At 48.1% G+C, this 12,443-nt stretch overlaps 1 protein-coding gene across 1 annotated transcript; it reads right to left on the bottom strand.

The window, feature by feature from the left end:
• Positions 1-82: 82 nt before the first annotated feature.
• On the bottom strand, positions 83-1,047 carry LOC129407487 (olfactory receptor 2A12-like). Its single transcript, XM_055148699.1, is given in 2 exon segments — positions 83-777; positions 780-1,047. Coding segments are annotated over 2 exon segments (963 nt in total).
• Between the last annotated feature and the right edge of the window lie 11,396 nt (positions 1,048-12,443).

Raw genomic sequence — 12,443 nt, 5'->3', positions numbered from 1 at the left:
GTGTTCTGTTTGTGTGTGTTCTGTTTGTGTGCGTTCTGTGTGTGTGTGTTCTGTTTGTGTGTGTTCTGTGTCATGGTGTGTGTTACTGTGTGTGAGTCCTGCTCCCTCTGCAGGACAGTAGGTAGCGCCGCACTTCCTTGCTCTGTAGACCGTAGATGATCGGGTTTAGAGCTCCAGGCACGAGGTCTTTGAGCATAGCAATGACCTTCCTCTCCTCCACCAGCCCTTGGACCCTCTGGAGCCCCACAACAACAACGGTGGAGAGCATCAGCAGCAGGTACACCAGCAGGTGTGTGGAGCAGGTCTGTAGGGCTTTTTTGTTCAGCTTGGAGCTCTGGTTTCTCACACAGACCACAGTGATCCTGAGGTAGGTGAAGAGCATGACGCAGATGGAGCCGCCAAGCAGCACAACAGTGACAAACAGACCTAAGATGTTCTGGAGAAAAATGTTTTCACATGACAGTTTGAACAGAGATGCATTTGAACAGTACATCCCGCTGATCACTGAGCGACATCGACTCAGCTGAAGTGTCGACCCAAAAAGGATGCTCGCCAGCAGCAAAGCCCAGCCCCACGCTAAAACTGTAAGTGTCACTATCATGCGGCCGCTCATGATGGTGTTGTACCGAAGCGGGTTACAGATTGCCACATAACGGTCAAACGCCATGGTCATAAGGATCGAGTATGAGGCCATACCGCTGAAGTGCATCAGGAATGCCTGCAGGATGCACGCTGACAGGTGCATCACCCGGTGCGTCGGCGGGCGCAGCAGGTTATCAGCACCTGCGGAACAATCACTGTGTTCAACATGATGTCGTTTAACGTAAGTTGCACATACAGCAGGTACATGGGTGTGTGCAGGGCACGATCAAGCGCTATGACCAGGGCAATGCTACCGTTGGCCACTAGCACCACGGTGTACAGCAGCAGGAAGCAGACCAGCGCCACGAGGGACCAGCCTCCAGAGAGAAGGAAGCCCTCCACCTGCAGCCACGGCCCCACAGAGGAGAGCTGCTGCCAGGGCCCCACAGAGGAGAGGTTCTGCATCTGTAACACACGGACATCAGGGTTTAGACCAGGGGTCGGCAACCCAAAATGCTCAAAGAGCCATACTGGCCCAAAAAAACAAAAACCATACCTGCCTGGAGCCGCACAAAATGAAAAGCCTTATATAAACCTAATTTGAAGGGAACACAGGCTGTCAGTATATTAGCTGCATAAACTGACTATTAAAATGACTAAGTAGGCTACAAATACAAAATGAGCATTCATGATACACAAACCCCTTTTGTGACCCTCTCATACTCGGTGCGCCATCTGTAGCCACTGAAATCAGGTGGTTAGTGTTTATTCCTTTGTCATTTAGGCCCCTGTTTACACGTACACGGGTATTTTTAAAAACTGAGACATTTCCCTGAGTTTGTTCACATCGTTTACACGTTAATTCGCCTCTGAAAACAAATCTTTCTAAAAACTCCGGCTAGAGTGGAGACTTTGGAAAACTCCAGTTTCACGTTTGCGTGTAAACTGAGATAAACGGAGTTTTAGGAGCTGACGCGTTGAAAGTGCGACTGACGTTTACCTGTTGCTTTGACGACGATGATGGAAGCATTCAGAGCAGCAGTCGCATTTCTTCTGATCGTGCATAGGAGCACTCAGAAAATAAACCCGGAGCAGAAGCTCTGAACTCGGGCAGCAGCACTAAACACATGGGCGCAGTCAGCGCGCAGCCCCTCAAGACGGGGCTGGGGGTCCAGTGTTGGTCAGATCGGTCCGGAGGCTTCGTCCTCCATGTCCTGGTTCCAGACGGGGGCGAGCAAGACCAGCGCGCAAAAGACTGGGTCCGAGTGCTTCAGTGCAGTCATCTGTGCGCTGGTTCCGTGCTGGAAAAGCGAGAATGTTCTGTGGACCACAGGTCCGGGCTGCTCTGGTCCTCCGCGCTCGACCGCGGCTGGTTTCGAGGTGGTGCAAAGCATCCGGACAGAAGCGTAAATCCCGTTTGGTTCGTTATATGTTGTTCTGAGCGTTCGTCTGCGCACGTGTTTTTTGTTTTTTTTTTTCAGGGAAAGCGCTTCTCAGGTGGAGGCACCGGACACCACCCCCGCTTCAGCTCATCTATTTGTTCTGCTGAAACACTTTTCATGTGTTTGCATTTGCACACAGCTGATGGATCAGATCCACGACCAGAGATGAACGAGGGTTTTACCCCTAAAGAAACCAGATTAAAACAACAACCAAAAAAATCATTCCTTTTCCATTTTCACTCATTTTTGAAAAAGCTCCAGGGAGCCACTAGGGGAGTACTAAAGAGCCGCATGTGGCTTCGGAGCCGTGGGTTGTCGACCCCTGGTTTAGACTTTGTCACATCAGGAAGGAGACACTGACGCCCCGTTTCTGCTCAGAAGCAAAAACAATAAGAAAAAAATAATGGTAAGAAAGTGACAGAAAAATAAACAAAAACATTCCCACAAACACGTTTGTTTGTTTCCAGGAAGCTCAGAAAACTGCCCAACTCTGGTTTAAAGGTAAAATATGTCACTTTCTGGAGGTGACACGTCACCTGCACAATTCCATGGAAAGTTAAAGCCATACATTGGAACATTCTCCACAGATATAGATACAATTTATGTCATACTGTGGAATATTATTATAAAGAAACACAGCTCTTTGACCTTTGACTTGCGTAGTGGGAGTTACTTGTGCTGGATATAAATGTAATGACTGAGAAAACTCCAGACTTCTCTCCTACTCCAAACACTTTTTTACATCTGACTTTGAAAGAGATGGACTTGAACACATTTAGTCCAGAGTTTAGATTTATTCTTCCATATTTAGTTTTCCTCCTCTGTTTATGAACAGAACACAAGAATTATCCTCTTAAACCTTGTTCACCTCCACTCCCTCAGAAGTACATGTGTCTGTAGTGTGTGTTTTAGGTTAGTTCATTTGACATTTGTAATTAAAAACTACATTGGAAAACATTTGCATCAAACTCAAAAGTGCTCAGGAGAAATTATATTTATTTAAAGTAGCATTCATGTTGCCTACTTTACTCTTGTGCTCATGTATGTGATGGTTAAGGTAGACTCACAGTGCTTGTGTCTGCTCTATAGTCATAATCTCAGACACTCGTGGATTATTATGTCATAATTTGCACATTTTAAATCACAGGATTGATCTAAAACAGGGGTGCTCAATACGTCGATAGCGAGGTCGTGTGGGTAGATCGCCGTGTCTCATCTCGGACTCGCGTTTGGACTCGGTCTTGTCTCCCACTCATGGTCTGACACTCAACAAGTGTGATCATATTTCATTCCGGCCGCTGCTGTTGGTAATAAACTTGTAGCGGGTGCAGGAGCGTGTGGGGCGTCTCAGTGCGGCCTGTGTGCTCAGTGCAACCCGCAGAGACTCTACGACACATCACAAACACACACGTTCCCTATTCACGGCTTGTCTGTGACAGCGTGTGCCCTCGTGTACCAGCGTGCATCACAGGGCAGGTTCAACTTCCTAAACATCCTACCTGTCCATCTGCCTCACGTCAGCACGCCGCCCCTCGCCTTTTCACGCTCTCGCTCCTTCCTGTGTACAGCCAACACAAGCCCCTCCCACAGTGCGGCTGATTAGAAGAGCAAGACCAAACGTGAAGCAAAAACCAGTCTAAACTTGTGTTCCAGTGTCGGCACAAAGCAGGTCTACAACATAGAGCGGATCTACAGAACAGACCTACTGCCACATTTGGCTGAAGTTTGTCTAACAAAAGTGACAAATGCATCTGCGTTTGTCACAATGTGCGTTTGGTTTGGTAAACGTGCAGAGGCTGGTAAATATCACTGCAAAACCAGAAAAGAATGTAACTCCAGTTTGGAACTTTAAAAAACAGGTTTAAAAATCTTCCTTCACTTTTTCCACAGTTTTGTGTAAAGTGCCAGAGGAAGTTCTCTTAAAGAAGAGGTTCTCAAACTGTGGGTGAGGGTCCAAAAAAGGGGCACAGAGTGTTTCAGTGCAGTTTGTTTGGCTTTGTATTAGGTAGATCAATATGACTTGGTCATTTTGTAAGTAGCTCACATGCTGAAAAAGTGTGAGCACCCCTGGTCTAAAACAACTTAATAAAAGACCGACATCACAACAAAGCACCAAATGCTGTTGGTCCCCTGCATATCACACTAGCAAGCAGTAGATTTATAAAAAAAAAATTGGAGAATGAACTACAGAACAGTGGGTGTATGCCAGAAATCTGGAGATTAAAGATTGTTCAAACATGCATGAATCAGTCCAAATACAACTTCAGAGGGTCAATGAGAAAGAAACAACTATAACATGGTTAAAACTCTGAAAAGTCGATTTTGCAAAATAGCTCTGCTGTAAGGAATCATTTAAAGAACTGACAATGAATAAAACATGAGAAATACACGACTGGATCAGCAGCTCGTCTGTCAGTAGAAGGTGCAGACAGAGCAGAGTCAGTGTGTCTTTCTCTGGTGTTTTCATCAGAAATCTACAAGAATCACATTCACATTATGTTTTTTCAACCTGATCATTTCTATATTTCTCCAACCACACAAGAACATCAGAGAGCATCTGACAAACCACAACATCTGCAGATTAACTAGAGACATTTCATTCTAACACTACAAGGATACAGGAGGATGGGAGGGCATCTGACACACAAGGTTACAGTATTTACCTTTGTCTCCAGAGTGTGTGTGTTAAACTGCAGCTGTGTTTTTATAGAAGAGCTTTGAGGAGATGTGACGTGTTCCTGTTCCACTTCTGTCCTCGTCACATTAAAGGGCCCATATTCAGGGCTGTGGGACTGGGGGGGGGGGTAACCTCGTGAATAGTGGCAAACGGCCTTGTAAGTGAAACATCGGTGTGTCATACTCTCGTACACCGGTACAAATTGCCGACAGCAGCGGCCATAATGAAATGTGATTGCACTTGTCGAGTGTCCAACCTTGAGCGACAAACCAGACCGAGTCCAAACGCAATCAAGTCCGAGACAAGTACTACGACACTGTGATCTACCCACACTGCCTCAGCAATCGACTGGTAGATCGCAATCGACATACTAGGGTGACCGGGGCGCGCTTGTGACCAAGTGCCTGTTATTATGTGCATCACAGCAAATAAACCCAGAAAACTCTTCAGCAACCCCCCGAGAGGGAGAAGAGAGGAAGAAGACTTGGGGCACAGGATCACAAAATAGAAAACAGAAAGAAGGAAGAGGTGGAAACAGGATGCAGGTGACAGGAAAACAAGAACAGAGAAGGACATGGACCAGGCGGAGGGACAGATTATCAAAGGCTGATACATCGCTTTACAAGAGCAAAGTAACGGGATGTGTTTTGTACACCTTGTGGACATGAGTGAGGCCTGACTACGGGCGAGAGTTAAGGGGCACAGAGAGTGACTGCAGTACAGTATTTGTTTTATCTCCACATTTGTTCCAACTTCATCTTTTTTAGGACACTTTTATCTGGGCATTATAAATATGGTGCTTATTTTATCTAATTAAACTGTTAAACTACTCTGTGGTCTTGACCTCATTTCCAATCAGTTTGGTAGGAATTAATAAAAAATGTAAGAAAAATTAGATTTATCACAAACAAAGTCATAAGATCTGGAAACCCTACATGAGGAACTCATTCTAACTAGAACATGATAGTAAAATCCCACCTCTTTGGTTCAGTCCTGGTTTAGTCCAGGTTTAACCCTGGAAAGACACTTGTTTAACAGCACAAATCCTGTTGTAGTTAGTTAAAAAAAAAAAAGGAAAAAAAAGAGTTTGTTCTTTAAAGTCAGATTGTGTCAGACCCCGAAGCCGCCGCCGTGCGCCGTCATTTGTGCCATTTAGAGTTTCAGCCAAAGCAAATCATTTTGTATGCTAAATTGAGCTGCTATCTAATAAAATTTGGCTGAGCCAGCCAGAATTATGTGCATCAAATAATAATTCTGTCCATAACAGAGACATACACGAAAAATAAATGACAATCTGAGCCCCAACAACACAATGTAACACACCGCTCACAGCCCGCCCAAGCAATGTCAGCAAAACTACCAGAAGAGGCTACGGTCCCCACATGAACACATCAGCAAGTGCTCCTACAGCACACGGCAGAACAATGAAACAGCCCTGTCACACCCACAAGCTCATTTACGCATTTACGCAGCTATGAGGCTCCATCCTCAGATTTAGCCAAAACTAACAAAAGCCAGCCTCTTTCTCTCTCCAGAGGACTGAAGCGGAGTGCATCCTCTATCCAGTGTCCTGTTGGTTCTACATTATTGTCCAATATGAAGAGATCAAACTGGTCCAATCCTGGTCCAGCCAGGTCCATGACGCATCGTCCAGGAGCCGAATGCACGAACTGGTTCTAAAACGATAGTTACAACTGTAACTGCGGTTCTATGAATCCAGGATGACTGCCAGAGGCGGTGCTTCAAGCACTGGATGATCATCCTTGCCTATGCGCAGGTCAAGAATTTAGTAACAACAAAGTCACCCTTGACCTCCGGTGGCTCAGGTGAGTCTATATAATCATGTGATACCGGGAAGCTCAGTCCCTGAAACCTTCTTGCGAAAGCACGAGGATTCCGAGGGACCGGGCACTCTGGCGGTCATCCAAGATTCATAGAACCGCAGTTACAGTCATAACTATCATTCTATTTTATCCCTACTGACCGCCAGAGGTCAAAAGGAATCGTCGACTTAAGGAGAAACCGTACCTCACTGTGATGTAGAGTGTCGCCGGAGGACCCCCTCCAGTGGGTGTGGGGAAGCTACGTTCACCCTGTAGAATCTTGCAAAAGTGTTGAGGGAGGTCCAGGAAGCCGCCGAACAAATTACATCTAACGGCATGTCGAGAGGCCCCTTATGGTGTGACACCGGACCCCAGACAGCAACGACTGCCCCTGTAAAGCATGTGCTTTTGTTATGATTCCCACAATCCAGTGCGTGTGGCGCTGTTTTGAAAGGGCTAGACCTCTGCACGAGCCAGCAAAACAGACAAACAGGCTATCCGACCTCCGTACAGAAGCTGTGGAGTGAACATATGCCTCGAGCGCACGTATGGGACACAGCAATTTGGCAGGAGTTCCCGCCTCAAAACGGGAAAGCTGTAGTGGCATAGTGTGCTGTATAGATGAGGGCACCTTCAGAACAAAAGCTGCATTAGGCCAAAAGGAGACCCCAGAGCCATCAGAATGCCAGCGGCAACAGGATTCGTGAACAGACAGAGCATGTAGCTCACTCACCCGTTTAGCGGAAACCATGACCAACAGGAATGCACTCTTCATCGAGAGTCACTTAAGGTCGATCTGTGCAAGTGGCTCAAATGGAGGAGTCCGCAGGGCCTCGAGCACAAGAGAAAGATCCCACGTCGGCACAACAGGGCAGTTGGGTGGACGCAAGTGGCGAGCACCCTTAAGAAACACCAAAATATCCTGGTTACGACCAACATTAGAGCCATTCCACCCTGCATACCAGCAGTTAAAGGCAGCAACATATACCTTCAGCGTAGACGGCATACGTCCCTGATTCAGAAGCCCCTGCAGGAAATTAAGAACCATGGAAACAGGGCAGTGGACTGAGTCCTGCCCCCTTTTGCGACACCATGTGTCAAAAAGCTTCCACTTGCAAGAATACAACCTGCGTGTAGATGGGGCATGCGCATTGGTCACTGTGTCCCCGATGTCTCCGGCTAGGCCGGGCCTTGCAGGTGCCACACCCAGAGTTTTAGGCGACTGGGGTTGGGATGCAGAATCTGACCCCCCAGCTGCGACAGGAGATCCCTCCTGGAGGGAAGACGCCATGCAGGGCCGCTGCAAAGCCTGAGCAGCTGAGGAAACCAGGTCCTTGCTGGCCAAAATGGAGCCACCAGAAGGAGACTGTGGCCTTACTGAAGGACCCGGGGCAGTGTCTGAAAAATCTGAGGAAATGGTGGGAACGCATTAAGAAGGGTTCTGGGCCAGTCGTGAGCCAGTGCATCCTGACCCAGAGGGCTGGCGCAATCTGCCAATGAAAACCAAAGGGGGCAGTGTGCCGTCTTCTGGGAGACAAATAGATCCACGTTCACCCTGCCGAACAACTCCCAAATGTGCTCCACCATCTCTGGGTGAAGCCTCCATTCTCCAGGCAACGGCCCTTGTCGAGACAGGAAGTCGGCGGACGTGTTCTGAACTCCTGGAATGTGCAGAGATCTCAGACTGGTGACGCGTGGCGCAGCCCAAGTCAAGAGGAGTTGTGCCATCCTCAGCAAGCTCTCTGACTGGGGGCCCCCCTCGTGGTTTATGTGAAAAACCACACTGGTGTTGTTGAACCTCACTACCACATGTCGTCCTCCGCAGATACGGGAGAAAATAATGTAGAGCAAACAGCCATGAACTCCAAAACATTGATATGGAGCCTGCTGTGGCATAGGGACCATAACCCTTGTGCTGTCCGTCCCTGCCACGTTGCACCCAAACCAACATGTGTACAACTTCCCTCCTGGAGGGAAGGGGACCCAGAGGAACATCATGCAACATGAATTCCTCATTCCTCCACTGAGACAGGGATGCCATACATTGAGAGGTGACAAGCAGTCGTCGCCTTCTGTGGGCATGACACGCGGGGTCCAGGTGTAGGCCATTGAGCCACCTTTGAAGTGGGCGCAAGGAAAGGAGCCCCAGGAGAACCACAGCTGAGGCAGCTGTCAGTTTGCTGAGGAGGCTGAGGAACTTCCCGCACTGAAATACCGAGAGCGTTTCCAGAATGGCCCTTATCCACTTGGGTGAAGGACGTGCAGTCATTGTCCATGAGTCGAGAACCATCCTGAGAACGGTGGTCACCTGTGATGGTTCCAAACAACTCTTCGCCACGTTCCCTCGTAGACCCAATCTGCTCATGTGCCTGAGCACTGTTTGTGTGTCCCGAAGGACCTGATTGTGTGTGGGAGTCGTCCAGATAGAGCAGAATCCTTAACCTCTGGACCTACAGGAACTATCGCACCTTTGTGCAGCAAGGTACGTATTTCCTGAGCCAGTGCCTGTGCCTTTACTGCATCCCAGATAATTGTAATATTGACTTGATGGGAACAGGCGGCCAGCGGCAAAACTGTAGTTGATATCCACCGGACAAAGTGGCCACAACCCAAGTATCCGGGCTGTGGGTGGCCCAGTAATCGAGTTGTTCCGGGGCAAAACGTCCCACGGCTGATATCACAGCTTCACCTGGTTTCCCCCTGGCCCCTGGAGGGCTTGCGGGGGCGACGCCTGAGCTGGAGAGACCGAGGAGGGTGGGAATCTCGGGTCTGGGCCCGTGGAGCAGCCCCAGCATCTGAGCCACGAGGTACAGCAATGCAGTGGGGCTGCATTGGATACCTCTGACAAGAAGGAGGAGGGGCAACTGGGGTTGTCCAATGAGGGGCTCATCTATGAAGCCCTGCCAACTGCTGTCTTGTGTGACTAGCCTGTGCCATATGTTCATATGTGGCCTCTGAGAGAGGGGACTGAGCCAACCAGACCTGACGCCGAGCTTGAAGCTAATGTTGACAATAGATTCCCAAGTTCCCGCGACATGAGGGCGAAAGCTTGCAAGGATGCATCGAGCAGTCCTTGCGTAGGCTGGTCCACCGGAACAGCCTCCAATGAAACAGACAGGCCAAGCAGCAGATGGGACAGATAATTCCCAATTCAATCCATGCAGGCTCCCATATCATATGCCTTACAGAGCTGATCGTCTGTAGCACGGCATTGCAGTCGCGGACACCGGGCATTAGTCCGCAGTGTCTCTTCAGGGGGAACAATAAGTGAGGCGATGGCCGACTCCACTGACAGCATGTGTCCCAGACCAAACTTATGTGGATCCTGCTTCGCTGCCAATGCCTGACCATCTGAAGTAGGCTTTGAGAATGCCTTGGTATCTGTCCAACAGGCATGAAGTTCCTTTACATATTCTGACGAGGGAGGAACTGTAAAGTGAGAAGTAGTAGATTGCCTGCGAAAGATGGCACTAGAGGGAGCCGTTTCAGCCAATGGCACGTCCAGTTTTAAACAGACAAGCACTATGCGTATCGCTGCAGTGACAGACTCATCGCACCCAGCCTGAGAACAGGCAGAGCTTAGGGACCCTGAGTCCGAGAGTTTAGAACTCAGGTCATCACATCCCAGTTGAAAATGGGTGTGAGAGGCCGCTACAGACATGGCATCATCACAGACAGAGGCCTGCTGTTGTTGGGGAGCCACCGCACAGCTGGCATCCGTTTGAAGGTCCTGAATTAAGGCCCGCATTTGGGCCAATTCAGATGTCAATGAGTGCGTATACATGCACATCAGTATCCCGGTTATTAGCCATATCCCGGTTATGTCAGTATTCGGGTTACTGCATATACATGTGCACTGAGAAACTGGGATACACATATCCGTGTATACATGATCAAATGGAGTATCCCGGTTTCTTGACATAATCTTACAAATGTGCAGGCGCAACAATTACCTTAAATCAATTTCATAAACCAGGAAAAATACAAACCGTGAGCTCCTTTAGCATAAGAAGCTAAGGAGCTACGAGATCTCCCACAATCCACTGCACAAATCAAACCCAACAGATTCTTCATTAAAATCTTCTGCATAAATAAACTCAACTTTACAACATATAAACCATAAACACTATAGACACATCAGCCTGTTTGATCATATAATTCAGCTGTGATCACATTTGTTTACGTTTTACAGAAACGAAACTTAAAACCGTTTGGCTAATTAGCATAAACTGTTAGCGGCAATAAAAACAACTCGCTCCTTGCGCCGCTGATGCGACCAGCTTTTTTTGGACTAAATGACACGACTCTGTGGATTATGTGTGTTCTTTTTGTGACAGAAGAGGCGCTAATGGTGGTAAGTGTGTTCTGTGCGTGTGTTGTATAGGAGATAGTTCATGTTTTAGCTTTTCAGCGTCACACGAGTGCAGGGCGTACGAGTGCAGATTGTACGTGTGCAGGTTTAGCGCAGCTCATAATTTTACAGTCATTTCACTCGTTTGGTCACTTTATTTATGTTGGTCAATTTATTTATGTCACTACTGTTGTGGTGAAAGGCTGGAAAGTGTCTTTTGGACGCATGCGCACTCAACTTTATGTTGCAGTAACCGGGGTACTGCGTATACATGCCACAAGTAACCCGGTTACTATCGAAATAAACCAGCTACAGTAACCCGGTTTCTAATAACCGGGATACTGCCATAACCGGGATACTGAAACCGGGTTATTGCGTATACATGCACCAATGAAGAAACCGGGATACTCAAAAAACCCGATCATAACCGGGTTATTGATGTGCATGTATATGCACTCAATGTATACACCTTGGCATACAGCTTCCCTGGAACCCCCTTCTTGGGCTTTTTACGTGGAACACATTCCTCCCCAGTAGAATGTCGCTTGCGATTAACAGGCTGGCCAGCTGGTAAAAGTTCCCGCGGACATCCGGGAAGAAGGCTCCTGGAATGCAGTCAAACGGTCTAAATGCACAGACCAGGGCAAAATACTGCAGTTAGAACATGCATCCTCAGTGAGGGCCTCCTGCAGATGTTCTTCCCCTAGGCAGGCGAGACACAGGTCATGTCCATCATCAGGCTGTAATGGAGCCAGACAGGACTGACAACATAAGGACTCTAGCATTGCGGCGGTGTAACGCAGCCCAATATACAGTAGAAGTCCAGAAGTCCGTACGCTAGAGACATGTCAATCTTAAAACGCCACTAGCAACTCAGCAATAAACCAGCATGTACCAGGGAAGATGAGGCCGGGTCAGGTTGAGCAGGGAACATCACTAGTGGCTCGCCAACAATGCCGCACTCCGAACCGGTGCTTCGTATAAGGGTCTGGTCGAGCAGGGAACGCCACTAGAGACCCACGGCGATCAGTGGTACTAGCAATAATCATGAAGAATAACCCGCACGTGGCTATTCAGTGACAGTAGTAAATCAATAAAGTAGTAGCCGCGCCAATATACGGCTACAAAACAAAGTGAAGGAAACTAGCCGAATGCGGCGAATCTGAAAAAAAAAACAATGAATCAGAGTGGAACACTAAACACAAGCCGAAAGCAGCTATGTCAAAACAGCAACGTAAATGTACTGAGCGTGTAGCTACGGTGAAACTAATGTAAATAAGAGCAGCATACCTCCACAACGGACACCAGAAGGCCGATCCACTGCTTGTGCAGTCCCAAGAGGGCGAGGGAACTCGCAGCACCAACTGTTGTACAGTCACGGGGCTACAGGCGACAAGCAGTGATTACAAAAACAGTGGAAATAGCAAAAGGGCTTTGCAACACATCCACCATGCAACCTGCGTGCGAGAAGGTGAAAAGGTACTGAGTTTCTGGTGTTTCGTGATTATATAGACTCACCTGAGCCACTGGAGGCCAAGGGTGACTTTATTGTTACTAAATTCTCGACC

The sequence above is a fragment of the Boleophthalmus pectinirostris genome, unplaced genomic scaffold (genome assembly GCF_026225935.1).
Source record: "Boleophthalmus pectinirostris isolate CB_2022bp ecotype Guang Dong unplaced genomic scaffold, ASM2622593v1 HiC_scaffold_12, whole genome shotgun sequence".
Taxonomy (NCBI): Eukaryota; Metazoa; Chordata; class Actinopteri; order Gobiiformes; family Gobiidae; genus Boleophthalmus; species Boleophthalmus pectinirostris.
Note: the sequence above shows the minus strand (reverse complement) of the source record. Positions and strands in the feature narration are given on the sequence as shown.